This window comes from Artemia sp. Qi Xiang Cuo, chromosome 2, assembly GCF_049724085.1.
Source record: "Artemia sp. Qi Xiang Cuo chromosome 2, ASM4972408v1, whole genome shotgun sequence".
In the NCBI taxonomy this organism is placed as follows: Eukaryota; Metazoa; Arthropoda; class Branchiopoda; order Anostraca; family Artemiidae; genus Artemia; species Artemia sp. Qi Xiang Cuo.
The window spans coordinates 87642704-87658891 of NC_142795.1; the positions used below are offsets into that span (position 1 = coordinate 87642704).

The following is a 16188-nucleotide window of genomic DNA, read 5'->3' on the forward strand; positions in this document are numbered from 1 at the left end:
AAATGTAGTACTACCCTAAAAACTTCATAATATTGAAGTAACTAAAAGAAAAATATTAAAAGTAGCAATTTACAGGTATAAACAGATTGAAGATGGGCCCGGGAAAAATTTCTTTGTAAGTTAGACTTTAATGGCCTGGTCTTTAATATTTTGAACAAATTGAATAAAAAAAACACAATTTTCTTCAACTGAAAGTAAGGAGCAACATCAAAACTTGAAACTAACATAAATTATTACTTATATGAGAAGGGTTTCTCCTCCCTCAACACCTTGCTCTTTATGCTAAAGTTTTTTTTAGATAACTAAAAAGCTTATTATTCTAATTAAACTGATTATTCTAATTAGTGTGTTTCAGTAAATTTATTACAAAAAATTTAGAGTACAATTATTCTTACAGGTACTAGGTCAAGAAACTACAGGCCCTTTTGGGTTCCATTTCGGCTGATGATATTTCAGACATTTCAAATAAACACATAAATCTAAACAAATAAACACATAAACAAATAAATCTAATTAAAAAACGGAGCTCTAAATATTCAAGAAAAAGATGATATGTAATTAGATATATAGCTAAAAATTATGATGCTATTACATGATTGATTTTAGTAGTTAACGGCAACTTCATTCATTAAATTGACATCTCAGACATGCTCTAGGCATTAGGAAAAGGATGTATTTCAAGTAAAATGATACGAAACCCTAAATTTTTTGCAGGAATATATTTCTAAAAATATTATCGTTAAAAAGAGGCTGCGTAAGACGTCTTAGAAATTGTATTTACTTTGAATTCTTTTTTCCAAATTTTGTCGCTGAACTATCAAATTTTGATAGTGTAAATGGTTGGAGCGATTTTTTGGGTAACCTAGTGAGACACGCTCCAAAGAAGAAAATGAAAAAAAAGTAAAAAAAGACGGAGTGTATCCAATTACAGTAAAAAAAATATCACTTGCCCATTTTGTTTTTCCTGATTGAACCATCCATTTATTAAAAATGTTGAATTCTGATATATCCATCTTAAATTAACCAAGTTTTGATCGAAATTTGCTCCGATTATATCGATTGTCGGTTCTGGGATTCTTATGAAGTTTTTTTCGATATTTTTTTATATACAGTTTAGTAACACTACTTTTTTTTATGTACTCTTGTTTGCTATACAGTGCTTCTTTTTGTTGCATTGATGCATTTTTATTTTTGTCTAGGCCTTGCGTTTTGAGCTTGCCTCTTGATAGGTCAAGTCAGATAGGCTATGCTTAAATATGTATATGAAGTATATGAGGGTTATTTTGAGAATAAAATTTACCGTAAAAATATAAATATTCATTAAGTGTAACTCAAGTTTAGAGAATTTATGATCCGATTAGAAATGATTCAGCCTGGGCTATCGTTCAATAAGCTTACAAAACCTTAACCCTTTGGCTAATCAGCTGGTTAAGTTGAAAAGAAATGATTTCTAGTGGCAACCCTGCTATTAAGCGACACTTCCTGGAGAGGGTGACTGGGCAACCTATCTTACATGTAGATTTTCAATTTTCATACAACACTGTACAGTAGTTTCTCCGTGCAATAGCATTATCACTTGAGCTAGAAGAAGACAAGGGCAGAGTTGCCCCCCCCCCAGTGATTTAGTACTATTTCTAGTGACATTTTACATTGCCAAAACAAAAAACATCACTAAATCAGCACATAAATCACTAGATTATTGAAGAAAATCACTAAATCTTCCAAAAAATCACTCAAATCCGGTGATGTTTTCCTCAAAGGGTGGCAACACTGGACAAGGGTTGTTACAAATTTGAGTTTGGAGTACATGTACAATTGTTACTACAGGTACTAGGTAAAGGAACTTTTGGTCCTTTTGGGTCCCACTTCGGCTGATGATTATTCAGACATTTCAAATAAACACATAAATCTAAACAAATCAAACATAAACAAATCAATCTACTTAAAAAACACTAAAACCTATGATGTTATTACGTGGTGAATTTTAGTTTTTATCGGCCAATTCATTCATGAAATTGATATCACAGACATGCTCTAGGCATTAGGAAAAGTAAGTATTTTTAGGCTAAGAAAATAGAAAAATTGATAACTTCTTTTGTTGGAATATTAATTTCTTTTTAAGTATCGTTGATTGTGTCTACCAATGAAGAATCAATTGTTTCTAGATTTTGCGATGTATATAATATAAATCGCAAAATCTAGAGACAACTGATCGCTAGACTGTGTTGCTCGTTATTTGGTATGGAATGAGAGTCAGTTGCGGGTAAATATTTCGTTGTTCATATTACTGACCTATAAATAAATTGAACATACAACTAGGTGCCATTTTTATGCTCTTTCTGAATTTAATAATCGCTTTTCTCGAAAATTTGATTTTAAGCCCTTTTAGGAGCCTTGAAAATAATAATTTCATGCTATATTTTTTGCTATAAAAATGGGTTATAACATTTCTTTCGAACTTATTATTTCATTATAAATGCATCTTGTAAAAGTTGTATAATTTACAAACATTGATTTGTCAAGTTTAAGTTGGCTAAAAATAATTCAAAACAAATCTGCCTTGTTTTCTTCTTGTTCTGTTAGGCCGCTTAAAAAATGCCGTTTCACCTATATGTCGAAAAATTTCAGAGCCGACAAGAAGAAACATGGCGGACGGGAAAATGGAGAAATAGTTTTGAGTATCATATCCAACTTAATCGTGGCAATTCAATGCTTGTGGATTATATATCTTTCAAAAATGGATTTATAATCAAATAGTAAGTTTGAAATCCATGGTTTAAGCCTTTTTAAACCCAAAAACTAGAAACTTTTCACTAGAAACCCAAAAACAACTAGAAGCAAAAAGTGCGTGCAAAAGTACAGGATGGCTGGCCCCCTACCTCCTATTGCGCTTCCTGGCTGAAGAGTCGTGAATCGGAAATCAGCACCCAGGGTAGGGACTGTTACTTTTTTCTTATTTTAATTTCTTGTATTATGGGAGCTGTCCCCTCCCCTCCCCTGTGTGTACGCCTAGTTACTGTCCAAGCCAACACATGAGCATTTATATTTATTTCAGTATGTACATCGAAAAGTTTTGCCACTAATCAAAAGTGTTTGTGAGCCGCAGTTTAAATTCTCTTGGGTCACTCGTGGCATGTGGTCTGTATATTATATAAATTTGTTTTAGCTGATTTATAAGATATATCCTAGATAAAATATTCTTTCTTTTTCTAGCAATGGAAATGGTTGGACCTAAGCATCGAACAGCAATGGGGTTTGGCTTCCAAGCATTATTTGCTTTCGGTGCGGTAGCTGTTGCAATTTGGGGGTATTTTATAAGAAACTGGAAAACCCTACAGCTTGTTTATGGACTTCATAGTATCATACTTCTTGGACACTGGTGGTATGTTATTGAGCAACTTTTTACTAGTAATTTTTATTATCTAAAAAACTTTTCATATTCTTCGTTTGGTAGTTATATTTTCTTGTGTCACATTTATAATTTTAGAGGAGAAAAGAAAAGGGAAGAAAGAGATAGAGAGAGACGAAGGGAGGGGAAAAGAGAGAATTAAATGATAGAGGGGGAGATAGAGGGATGGGGGAGGAAAGATAGAGGGAGAAAGAGGGAACATCTGCAAATCATTATATACAGACCAAATGGGTATGCTTTAGGTTGTAAGAAATGTCCTTCTACTTTTAGAATCATTGTCGACTTGCTATGAATGCGGTGCCAATGTCCTTTGAAAGTATAGTTTAGCCCGATGAACTTATTTGAAAACATATACACATCTTTTCTTAGAACCTTTAAATTTAACTTCGTTTATTTGGCAAGGGGGAATGCATGTTTTATAGAGAGATACACTGACCAGGCAGGGCAATTGAGGTTATGGGTTTGCTCAAGCATTTTGTACGCATGCAAAATGTAAGTCTAACATGTTACTTGCTATTACTTAATATTATTATGTTAAATACTATAAAAGGGTTGTATACCCCAGTCTTTGATAATATTATTTGATTATTTCAAGCAAGAACATGTTAACTTACCATATTAGTTAGAACGCTTGCTTTTCTTCAATAATAATAAAATTTCACTTCTAGTCAATACAAGAGCATGAATTGATCTTTGATTTCTGATTGTGAATAATAGATGTTGAATTTTGATTATAATGAAATAACTAATAAAAATTAGCTAAAAATGCTCTTCTTTAATAATAAAATCAAACTTTTTTTTATACCTGTTGTCTTGTTTATTTTATTACGATTTTAGGATTTTGTCAAGATATCTCTCTCACTTGGTTCATTTCTTTCATTCGAGGTTTAATTAGGGGTATTCGGGTCTCATGGCTAAGTTGGACGTGGAGTCATCGCCAAGAACCCCTCCCCCTCTTGCAAGGTCCCTTTATACGTCAGAATCATGTACATAGAAACAAAAAGCGGGTTGGAATCGTAGGGAGAATGAGACCGAGAACCTGGGGGGGACAAAAGGTTTATACAACTTCGAATTTGACCACAATAAGAAAACGTAGGTAAACATTAGTATAACAGATTATATTAGATTTTGGCTATAAGCGATGCTAAAAAGAATTCTCTGGCTGATAATGCTTTCTAGAAGGGGCGCAAGACTCATATGCTAAAGTGCGTGATGCAATTATTAGCTTCTAAAATAGTTGTAGTTGAAGGGATAAGATATGATTAGATAAGATTATCGTATTTCTAGATTGCATAATTTAAGGAACTCCTGCATAATACATATCTTCATAACATAAACAGAAAACATAACTTACACCATACATACCTTCATAACAAAATATATTTTCAATGTTTTTTCATTAGAGTTCAGTAGTTTCTTGGTAGTATATCGCTGCTCAATTTTTCTTTTGGGACCTTTTACATTAGCCAATGGTTCTGGGAAACCTTCGGTTCTATTACTTAATAAGTTTATTGTTCCACATTCATAAACAAATAAATAAATCAAACAACACTTTCGCGATGGAGGAAACCTATGAGGTTTTGCGGTCGCGCGAAGCCTCATAGCGCGGTCGCGCGTAAGTTGAGAAATCTTTGCCGAGAAATCACCTTAAAAATATATTATCTATAATAATATGTTTAATATTAAATTCAAAATGCTTTTTTTAAATGATAAATTCGAATAAGATTTTTTATTTGTGTAAATGTGGTGCTGAATTTTGCCAAGACTTATCTCGAAATACATCAGCCCCTCCTTAGCATAGACCAGTAAGATCTTAGTTCATAAAAGCTGATGATGGAATTATGAAATAAGATAGAATACCAATTGAATGGGGTTTATAGGACTTGATTTCCTCTGATCGAACAACAGTTACTAAAAATCTATTTTTAGAGATAATAGTTTTATCGATAAATGGAATATTTTGATGTCACAAATGACAGAGTTGAACCCCGAGCCCACTATTGCGAAAAAGTAAACAATTGTCTGTGTATTTTTGCTAGCTGTCTGAATTTGATATTTTCTGCTAACATGTGCTGTATTTCTTTTTATTCAGGTTTTATTTTTATTATATATTTTTTATTATATTATTTTATTATGTTTTATTATTTTTATATCATATTTTATTATACTATATTACATTTAATTATATTATATTTTATTATGTCACATCATTTTGTGTATTATTTATATTATATTTATTTTATTTTATATATCTATTTTATATTATATTTTCATTTTATTTCTTTTTATTTAGGCTAGTTGATGAATCAGTTGGTTGGCTCTATTCTCAAGGACGAAAAGATGAAGCCAAGGCGATTCTAGAGAAAAGTCTCAAGGTGAACAAGATGGCAGGTGAGGTTAAGGAAAGTGAAATGGAAACTCTTTTTACAGCACCTAAGGAGACCCAATCCTATGGCCTGTTAGACCTACTTAAAACTCCTAGAATGAGACTTCGCACCATTAACATGTGCTTCAATTGGTAAGAGCTTATATTCATTTTTTTTTTTTTTTAATAAATAATGGGCCACAAAAAAAGACATACAAATCTCCATATAATGCTGACAAAACAAAACTGCATATAATACTAACAATATCGAAATAGGTCCCGATGCATATTAGCGTGTTTGGGATGACCCAAAAAAAGGAACACTTCAACTACATATACACTAATGCTCTTCAAATTCAAAGTTTAAATTTATTTATTTATTTGAAAATCTGTCATACAAAAGTAAGAAGACGGAGCAGTAAAATAAATACAAATAAAGTAATAAAACAATAAAGACAACAATTAAACACTTTGCAAAATACAAGACAAGCAAATATACGAAAGAAACTAGAATAGAAAAAGACTTCTAAGTGAACGAGTATAATTATACATAATATATGTGCGAAAAAAGAATCTTCAAAACGGCCGACATACTATATATGATGCAGAAGAATAACGTTCAACAATCTTACAAGAATTAAATTCTTATTATTATTAAAATTATTGGAAGACCCGTCACAATTAAACACACAACAAGACAGACCATAGGAAAAACAAAGACACAACACATCACTGCTTAAGAATGTGAGACCAATCATTGAAATTCCCATCTATTTTTCTATTATGTTTCGCTATCCGTCTGGCAACGGCAACCTCTGGGTCAGCAACCTTAAATTTCGCGATAGTGAGCGAATTTCTATACCACGGAGGCAGATCAAGCAGATACTTGGCAAAACAAAAGAACATGGATCTTATTTTACTCTTGTCAGTTCCAGTTAGGAGTTTCAGAAGGGCGTGGTGTAGAGAATATGGGGAAGGGCAACATCATTATATAGACTTGCTAGAAGATGTCGGTTGAATCGAAGTTTACAAGATACAATGGAAGCGTAAGCTGCTGAGATTCTACGTCTGATTTGTTCAAGAAGAAGTTTTCGGGTGTGTCGGATAGAAGAAGCAATGGGCAGACCTTGATAAATAAGGTGACCTATAGGCTGAACAGAGCTAGATTCAAGAGTGATGGAAGGGACAGAGGAATCTGTTTTCCAGTTAAACAGGACAATATCAGATTTGGAGGAGTTGAATTCAAGCCCAATTTTGTTATATTCCGCTTCAAGGATTCCAAAAATGTCAGTGATACATTGAAGAATTTGACTAAGGTTTAGGATGTCGTCAGCATAGCATATCAAGGACAGGTTTACAGAGGATAAAATCAGTGAAGTAAGTAAGTTTATTAACCAATAAATACAAATTTGAAATACAATACTCATATTAACCCTCGAAAGGCTCCATGGCCAGGGATACAAGGGGGATGCAACAACGACAAGATCAATTTTTAACCAGATCAATTCAAGATCGATTTTTTTTGCAAAAAAAAAAATAAATAAAAAAAAATAACCTATACGCTCTCAAAACAATAGGTTTACCCAAGAAAAAATTATTTTTGGCTTATGTAACGATAATGTGACTTTAATCTACGTCAAAATCTACGTCTACGTCATATAATCTACGTCAGTTTAAGAAGTACCAGTTTATAAATGCACGCTCTGAAAATTCCGAAAATTTATCAATTCTACATGAATTATTTTGCCATCGAATATCATTATCAATTCGAAGTAACACATTTTATGAAAGCTAGATACCTGTTATTTGCTTCAATGAATATCAATGAATACCAAATGAATACCAAAATCAAGGGTAAATTACACATAGAAATAACAAATGAGGGTGGGCACAAATCCTGGGCTTCCGGCACATAGTTATTAAAGAGGTCGGGATAGATGACAGCTCCTTGAGGTGCCCCTTTCTTGACTAGGATAAGTTGTTTGCACGGAATCAGGGATATACCTTTATCTGGGGGCAACTTCAGACAGATGCGTAGTCTTGAACATAAATACTGAAGAGACCTAATAATGGCCAGATTCAATCCACGCTTACCAGTTTTCAGAAGCCTTGCTGTATGTATAAGAGAGACGAATGCACGTCTGACATCATGTACCCCCAAAACAAGGCTTTCTCCAGACGATTCTGCATCGATCAAGGCATTTGCAACAACGGTTAAAGCGTCGGCACATCCGGTACCTCGCTTAAATCCGAACTGGTGTGGGCGGTGTAGCAGACTTTTTCAAGTTCCCTAATAAATAGTAGCTCAAAGAGCTTGCAAAGAGATGTTGCAAATATACTCGCAAAACGTTTTCACAACCTGTAAGAGCGGTTGCTCGATATGGAAATTCATTACTGTGAATATTCTTTTCTTTTTGACCTTGAAGAAAGAAAAACTTACTCGCCGTTTTTAGTTTTATTATTATATACTTAAACAGTACAAGAGAGAAAGGAGAGAAACGATAAAAGACAAAAAGAGGGAGAGGTACACAAAAAATCTGAGATAATTTCATGTTGAGCTGTAAAATATGTTATCATACACTATTTTATAATTATGTAAAAAAGGCCACGAAAGACTTTTGGTAGCAATTTGTCCGAGCACACACAGGCACAAGTTTTAGCTTTCGTTTTATACTAAAAGTCGGAGCTCTGGTTCTTGGGTCTGGCCTTTATGGATCTGAATTAAGGGTAGCAACTTGTTAATTTTATTACCGAAGACACTTAAACGTATCTAAAATCGTGTATTCTGATTGCTAATTTCGGTGCCCAAGATCAATCAGATAGTGCAGATGGCATGGTAGTACATCCGCTGGGTACCGATGGAATCATTACTTGCAAAAACCGTTTTGTCAGGAAAACCTAAGTCAGTAATTAAAATAAAAAGAATTATTTCTTTATAACTTCAGACCCCCATTAAGAGCTAGAAATGTTTCTAGCCCCATTAAGAGCTAAGAGCTAGAAATCCGTACGAATAAAATAGTTATGTGCTACAAAGCAAAAAACGAAGGAAGTGTTGATAAAAATACTAAACCATATGAGGGTAATTTTCACCCAGCGAATAATTTACCCTTATTTTACTTTATCTTACTTTAACTTTATATTCACTGGATGAAAATTTTCCCATTAGGCGTATTCTTTTGTATTTTTTTTATATATATTGCTCTTTTGTTCTTCCCTTTTTTTTCGCAGGAGCAACAATGTGAACCATACCTTTCCAATACATACCCATGTGAAACATTTTTGTGAACATACATATAACCTTTCTTGAATAGAACATGCATGGTAAAAATACCATTAACTGGGGAGAGCTGTTATACCATTTAAGGGTGTTACAGCTTTACATGGACTGCTAAACAGACTTACTTTTGTGCCACAGATTATTCTGATTTCAAACATTCCATTATCTCAGATTGAAAACTATACATTCATTTATTTGACTGTTTTACTTGTCTGTTAGCCAAGGCTGTAACCAGGAGAGTGGTGGGGGGTTTGGGAGTTTAAACCCCCCCCCCCCTCCCCGAGATGTTTTTCTTACTCTTAAAAAAATGTAACAAAAATGAAAATAAACAAATTTTTGATTCGTTTTTTAAAGTTTTTTGTACCCCCTCCCGAAAAAATAAATCCTTTTGTAAACCTCCCCCTCCCTGCCCTAAAGAATCCTGGATACGGCCCTGCTGTCAGTACTTACTTTATACATTTTTTTTTCTCCAAAGAAATTTCTATAGGTATAATGGCTTTAAATAAACCAATCATTCATTATTATTTTATTGTATTATTATTTGCAGTGATCATCTTAATATTTGCATTTGTTTTAATTGGTGCAAGCTCATATTCCTTGGGTGTTAAAATAATGAAAACCAAATTGTTGGAATGGCTACACAGTTTCCTTCGCAAAAACATACAACTTAGGAGAAATCAAAAATATGGTTGGAGTTGTTTGTGGTAATTTCAGCAATGGAATTACAGTAGTAGCTTTTACATAAAATTCTAAATTCCCATGTCTTTATGACGTATCCTATTAATGTCTTTTGTATCAACTATGGTTATACTATAGTTGAGATTTGTCATAGTTAGCTGCTTTCTTGTTAATTTGTGACTTTTTATCCAATTGGTTTTTGCATGGCCTGTATGAGCTTTACTGTATACCCTTTTGTCTACTATAAGTCGCCACTTTTTTTATTGTTCTTTAAATGTTGTTTTTTTTTAGACTTAGAAATGCCAATTTCGCCTCTCCAGGCTCATGATGTGATTCATGAATCACATCATGAATCTTATGAATCACATGTGATTCACTTTCTTTTAGTTTTTTTTAGAAATACCAATTTTGCCTGTCCGGGCTGATGGGGTGATTCATGAATCATATGAATCACACGTGATCCACTTTTTTTAATTTTTTTTTAGAAATGCCAATTTTGCCTATTCGGGCCCATGATATGACTCATGAGTCACACGAATCAGAAGAGATTCACTTTTTGTAGAGTTTTTTTTAGAAATGTCAATTTTGCCTTTCCATGATGTAATTCATGAACTACATCATGAATCACATGTGATTCACTTTTGTGTTGAGTTTTTTTTAGAAATGCCAATTTTGCCCATCCGGGCTTTCGATGTGATCCACTGCTTTGATGAATCTTATTTCATTAAATATTCAACACTACATAATTTTTATGATCATTTAGACAGTATACCTAAACTTACTTTATCCAAATCTGTTCTAAGGAACTGGTCTTAAGCGTAACCACTTTAGATGCGCAGTGACATGTCCCCTCTTACTCTATGATTGGTGAACAATGGTAAGTTCAGATGCAGTAAAATAATTTTTTTAGCATAAAAAGCATTACTGTAAGTCTTTTCTTTTTCAAGTAGAAAACAAATGTGGCTGACCATTTTTCCATCCTGTTTTTACGTTCTTATTTCTATCTCACCCCTAAAAAAGGAATAAAAAAATATAAGAATGATAAAACAAAAATATGACTCCCAGGCTTCTATGCAGGGGCGTCATTTGGAAGGGGCAAGGGGGCCAGTTGCTCCCCCAATAATTTAAAGAAAAAAACTCATTATATAGCCCATGCCCCTTGACTATCCGGATATAAACCCCTCTTGCCCCCCCCCCCAATTGAGTCGGAGTACCCAATTAGAATTTGGGTCGCGTCCTCATTTGTAGACGAACAATAGGAAAACTTAGGAAATTTTTGTTTAGTGGATTAATACTATTTTAATTAATGATGCCTTGGAGCAAATACCATTTTTTCGATATTATATATATGGTCACGAACTGGCCTGCTTGGCTATTTTATTGATGTTGATTTGATTTTGGCTGTTTTATGGTATTTTACAACCATGTAAGTGTGTTAGCAAGAGCATCCTCTAAATGATAAGAAGAGAGGCCTCTTGACTCTCGATCACAGTAATGCGGGTAACAAGAATATTAAAGTGAGTATTTGCCGAATACAATGAAGCAGTTATTTCCTTTTCATTATTCTTCTTCTATTACTAAAATTTTATTGACTCTTTTTATAATATTTTTCTATTTTCTTTTCAATATTCTTCTTCTATTGCTAAAAATTTTCTTGATTATTTTAATAATATTTTTCTATTTCCTTTTCAATATTCTTCTTCTATTGCTAAATAATTTCTTGATTCTTTTAATATTATTTTTTTTTATTCCCTTTTCTATATTCTTCTTCTATTACTAAAATTTTCTTGATTCTTTTAATACTATATTCTTTATTTCTATATTGTTCTTTTATTACTAAAATTTTCTTGATTCTCTTAGTATTTTTTTCTTTGCATTATTTGCATTATTGTTGAATTACAACCATAGTAAGTACTTAATTACAGCCTTACAATAAGTACTTAAAAAATGACTCCCCCTCAAAAAAAGATAGATCTACCCCCTCTCTCTGCATTAAACGTTGGCAGCAGCTCTGAAATTTTCGTACGGGAGATTATTAAATCCGTATCGCTTTGGGATTAGAACTGAGAATTTGTGTGAACAACTTACGTAAATCTTTTTATTTTACGGCGAGCATAGTCTTACTTTATGCTCAGTGAGCTTCTTGGCAACAGCCTTCAGAAGCTATAGGCCTATGCCTGGAGTTAAAGAGAGTCAAATTTCACTCTGACATCTAGATTTTACGCCACCAGATAAAAAACATATTTTATATAAGCATAATTTAGAGTTGTGATCGTTTATTTATCCGGTTGGAAAAATTATGTTTAAAATATATAAATACTTTGTTTTTATTCACTGATAGAAATATATTATTGTTATTTTAGAAAATACCTTTTTTTAATTATTCTTAGAAGACTAAATAGTTTCTCTTTCTGTCACAAATACACGCCGAATTGCTAATAGTGACGTTATTTGATCGTTTTTGCTTGACAAAGTTCACCGTCTTCTATCAGCACTTAGCTTCAGACGAGGTGGGTCCCTCTGGCCCATGACCCACATATTATGGAGGTCTTATCTTGCCAAATCTAAATTATGTCTTTTATTTAAGACTAAATCATTGTTTTCTTTTCTCGAATCCTTTTATGATTATAATAAATCTTTCTTATCTCTCCTAGTAACCTAAATTAATGGTATTTTTAAACTCTTAACTACTTTAAAGACTTTAAAGGTAAACTCTTACTCTTTAATTCATAATTTACAAAACTCATCAATGTAAATATAAAAAAGATGCATTTTAATCCCCATAAACACAAAGAATGTAAATTATCACAGCACAGGCTTCACCGCTAGTTTTCTGTGAAATGAAATTGATGGATCCATCTAGTATGCTTAACATAGTAGCATCGTTAACTTGGAAAAATAGGAATTTCTATCCCTCCCTCTCCCCCAAAAATAAATAATCAATTTACAGTCAAACTTGACATGGAATCCTGCTTGCTCAATTTTCACTTCCCGTACTTTATATATATATATATATATATATATATATATATATATATATATATATATATATATATATATATATATATATATATATATATATATATATATATATATATATATATATATATATATATATATATATATATATATATATATATATATATATATATATATATATATATATATATATATATATATATATATATATATATATATATATATATATATATATATATATATATATATATATATATATATATATATATATATATATATATATATATATATATATATATATATATATATATATATATATATATATATATATATATATATATATATATATATATATATATATATATATATATATATATATATATAGTAGTATATATATATATATATATATATATATATATATATATATATATATATATATATATATATATATGTGTGTGTGTGTGTGTGTGTGTGTGTGTGTGTGTGTGTGTGTGTGTGTGTGTGTGTGTGTGTGTGTGTGTGTGTGTGTGTGTGTGTATAAAGTAAATATGAATAATATTAATATGTATGAAAATATGTAAATACCTTTAAAATATATGTATTTAAATATATAGAATATATGTTAGTTAAGTAAATATGTATGTGTGTGTGTGTGTGTGTGTGTGTGTGTGTGTGTGTGTGTGTGTGTGTGTGTGTGTGTGTGTGTGTGTGTGTGTGTGTGTGTGTGTGTGTGTGTGTGTGTGTGTGTGTGTGTGTGTGTGTGTGTGTGTGTGTGTGTGTGTGTGTGTGTGTGTGTGTGTGATGATGATATATATATATATATATATATATGATATATATATATATATATATATATATATATATATATATATATATATATGATATATATATATATATATATGATATATATATATATATATATATATATATATATATATATATATATATATATATATATATATATATATCGAGAGAATTGAAAGTATGGAAAATGAAGTATGCCATTTGTTAGTGTCGAAGCTCAGAAAATTCAATGAATTAATATAGATAAAATGATAGTACATCCGATAAGGTCATTACTTACAAAAACACTTGCTAGAAAGATTTGGATTAATAATAAGGACCAAAGAAAACAAGGAACATACACTCGGTTATGCAGGCCTCCATTCCTCCTCAAACGAGCCAGAAATCTAAGGTCATAATAATAAAACATTTATATGTATATAAAGCATCCCTGATTTCTCTAAACGAGGAGAAATGCAGAAAAGAATTTCGCCCCACCTTCTAGGAACGCAATTAAAAAAACAATAATCAGAACTGAAATCCAGTTTATTGGGGTTACCAGGATTAGCAAACTGCTTTCTCGACTTTAAATGTCTATGGGTCCTGATATTATCAAATTGCTACTGCGATCTTGGATTCCAAGGAGTTCCAGTTCGGGTACAGAAGACCCGATTTTGCTTAGAACTGTCTTATACCTGTAAATCGCAAATTTCTTCAACAAGAAGTAAAGCATTAAACGAACAGAATTATCATTAACATTTATTCTGTTGTATTTAAATTAAAATACTTCCACCTATATCTAATTCCTGAATGATTTGTTTACCATTAAAACAATATTTTTAGGTTTTCAAATAGTCTTGTGTACTACGGATTATTGCTGAATACAGATACACTTCTGTCTGGTAATCCATATTTGATGTTGGCACTTGTAGCGAGCGCAGACCTTCCTTCTTACATTTTTTCTCCATATTTGGTTGATCGATTCGGAAGAAGAAGCATAACAAGTATATTCATGTTAATTGGAGGTGGCGCCTGCATAATTGCTGCGTTTACTCAAAAAGGTACGTTTTCCAAAGACCTGCTGAACGGTTATATGCGATTTGGTCAGTGTTTTTACCTGGATTGTTACATTTATATTGATGTTATTGTCAGGTCTGCATGGCTGTTTTACAATCAAATAAAAAAAATAGACTCGAACTGTGGATAGTGGCGTCGATTCTTAGGGGGATGGGGGAAAGGCAAGGGGGGGGGGAGGATAATTTTGCGAAAAACTGTTATATAGTCCATGCCCCTTGACTCTCCGGATAGAGACCCCTCTATCCCCCCAAATGAAAAATACTGGAGCTACATCCCTGGCTGTGAGGAAAAGTGCTTTGAGTAAATTAGAGAAAAAAAAACTCTCCACAAGAAAGAAAAATACACCATTTTACGACATAGAAAATATTATGAGTATTCACCTGGCACCAGTGACAATGAACTAAACCGGAAAGTCAAATTTATGCAAACACAAATTACACTAACTTGAACTTACACTACACAAAGGGAAGTCAATAATTTCATCTGACCGGTTACAAAAAACGGATCCGAAACTTTTCAGTTAATTCACAGATTTCCAAAACAGAATACATAAGTGTTTCTGGTCCGTATTGAAATAATAATAATAATTTATGTTTTTACTTTATACACAACAAAAAATAGAAGTTAAAAGAATTACTACGGAAAAGTGAAAAAGACACACTCATCAGAAGAAAAAAACAAATGCAATGTCAGGTTAAGTTATTTCTTCAACAAAAAGTCTAAGAATTAGAAATATGCCTCTTTTGGGGCATTTGAAAACCGGATTTTTCTTGCACTTTTTATTGACAAAATTTGAAAGAAGACAATAAAATGAAAGATTCGAGGCCACTCCAGTGCGATCAAAATTCTTGAGTTTGTTAATATTGTTGACTAACCTTAATTCTGAAATAAATCATTATTATTTATTTCATATAAATAAATTTATATGATAACCTAACCTAACCTGGCACCTAAAACCGAAAGCAATGAATAGAACGATAAAACCACACATCAACCCACAAAAAATAATTTTAAGTTGATTTTACCCTTCTCAAAAGGGTATAAACAATATAATCAGATCGGTTACAAAAACGGATCGAAAGCTTTTTCATCCATCTTTTCAACCTGGAGGAAGTATTTGCAAAATCGAGAGAAAACAGATCGGATTCGTTGGCGTTTTGTTGCGGAGAAAAATTGCCGGATAGGAGTCAGGGAAAACACGTGGGATAAAAAGAACGAATTGCATAGTTGACCTAAAGTTCTTTTCTCAAATTGACTCTTGACCTTAGCAGGTAATGCATAAGTTTTTCTCAGCTTATCCTTTAGAACACTAATAATGAGCGTTTAGTAGATAAACTAAACGGGAGACCAAGGTATTTTAACGAAAGGAAGCTGGGCTACAGCGGTACCGACCTCAACAATGACGTTAGTGGATTTTTTTAGCCCATAAACAAGAAATTCTGTTTTCAAGGGGACTGAGTTCGATCTCGTTTAAACAAGTGGAAGAAATATCCACTATCCACGGCAAGCTGTAACGCCTGGATGTGTTAAAACTGACGTTTAAATTGTTTCGTTTGCATTTAAACAAAATTTTGAGATAAGCACTTTTTAAAAAGATAACTTATTTTTTAAATGATCCCG

At 32.2% G+C, this 16188-nt stretch overlaps 1 protein-coding gene across 5 annotated transcripts in view; it reads left to right on the forward strand.

Annotated features, from left to right (window-relative positions):
* LOC148955750 (organic cation transporter protein-like) overlaps positions 1–16188 on the forward strand; it is a 147152-nt gene that overhangs the window by 122451 nt on the left and 8513 nt on the right. For all 5 annotated transcript variants that reach the window (XM_089104074.1, XM_089104048.1, XM_089104057.1 and 2 more), the window contains 3 exons: positions 3214–3382; positions 5703–5927; positions 14335–14552. In XM_089104074.1, coding sequence (XP_088960200.1) covers positions 3214–3382; positions 5703–5927; positions 14335–14552 — 612 coding nt within the window. The remainder of the gene's footprint in view (positions 1–3213; positions 3383–5702; positions 5928–14334; positions 14553–16188) is intronic.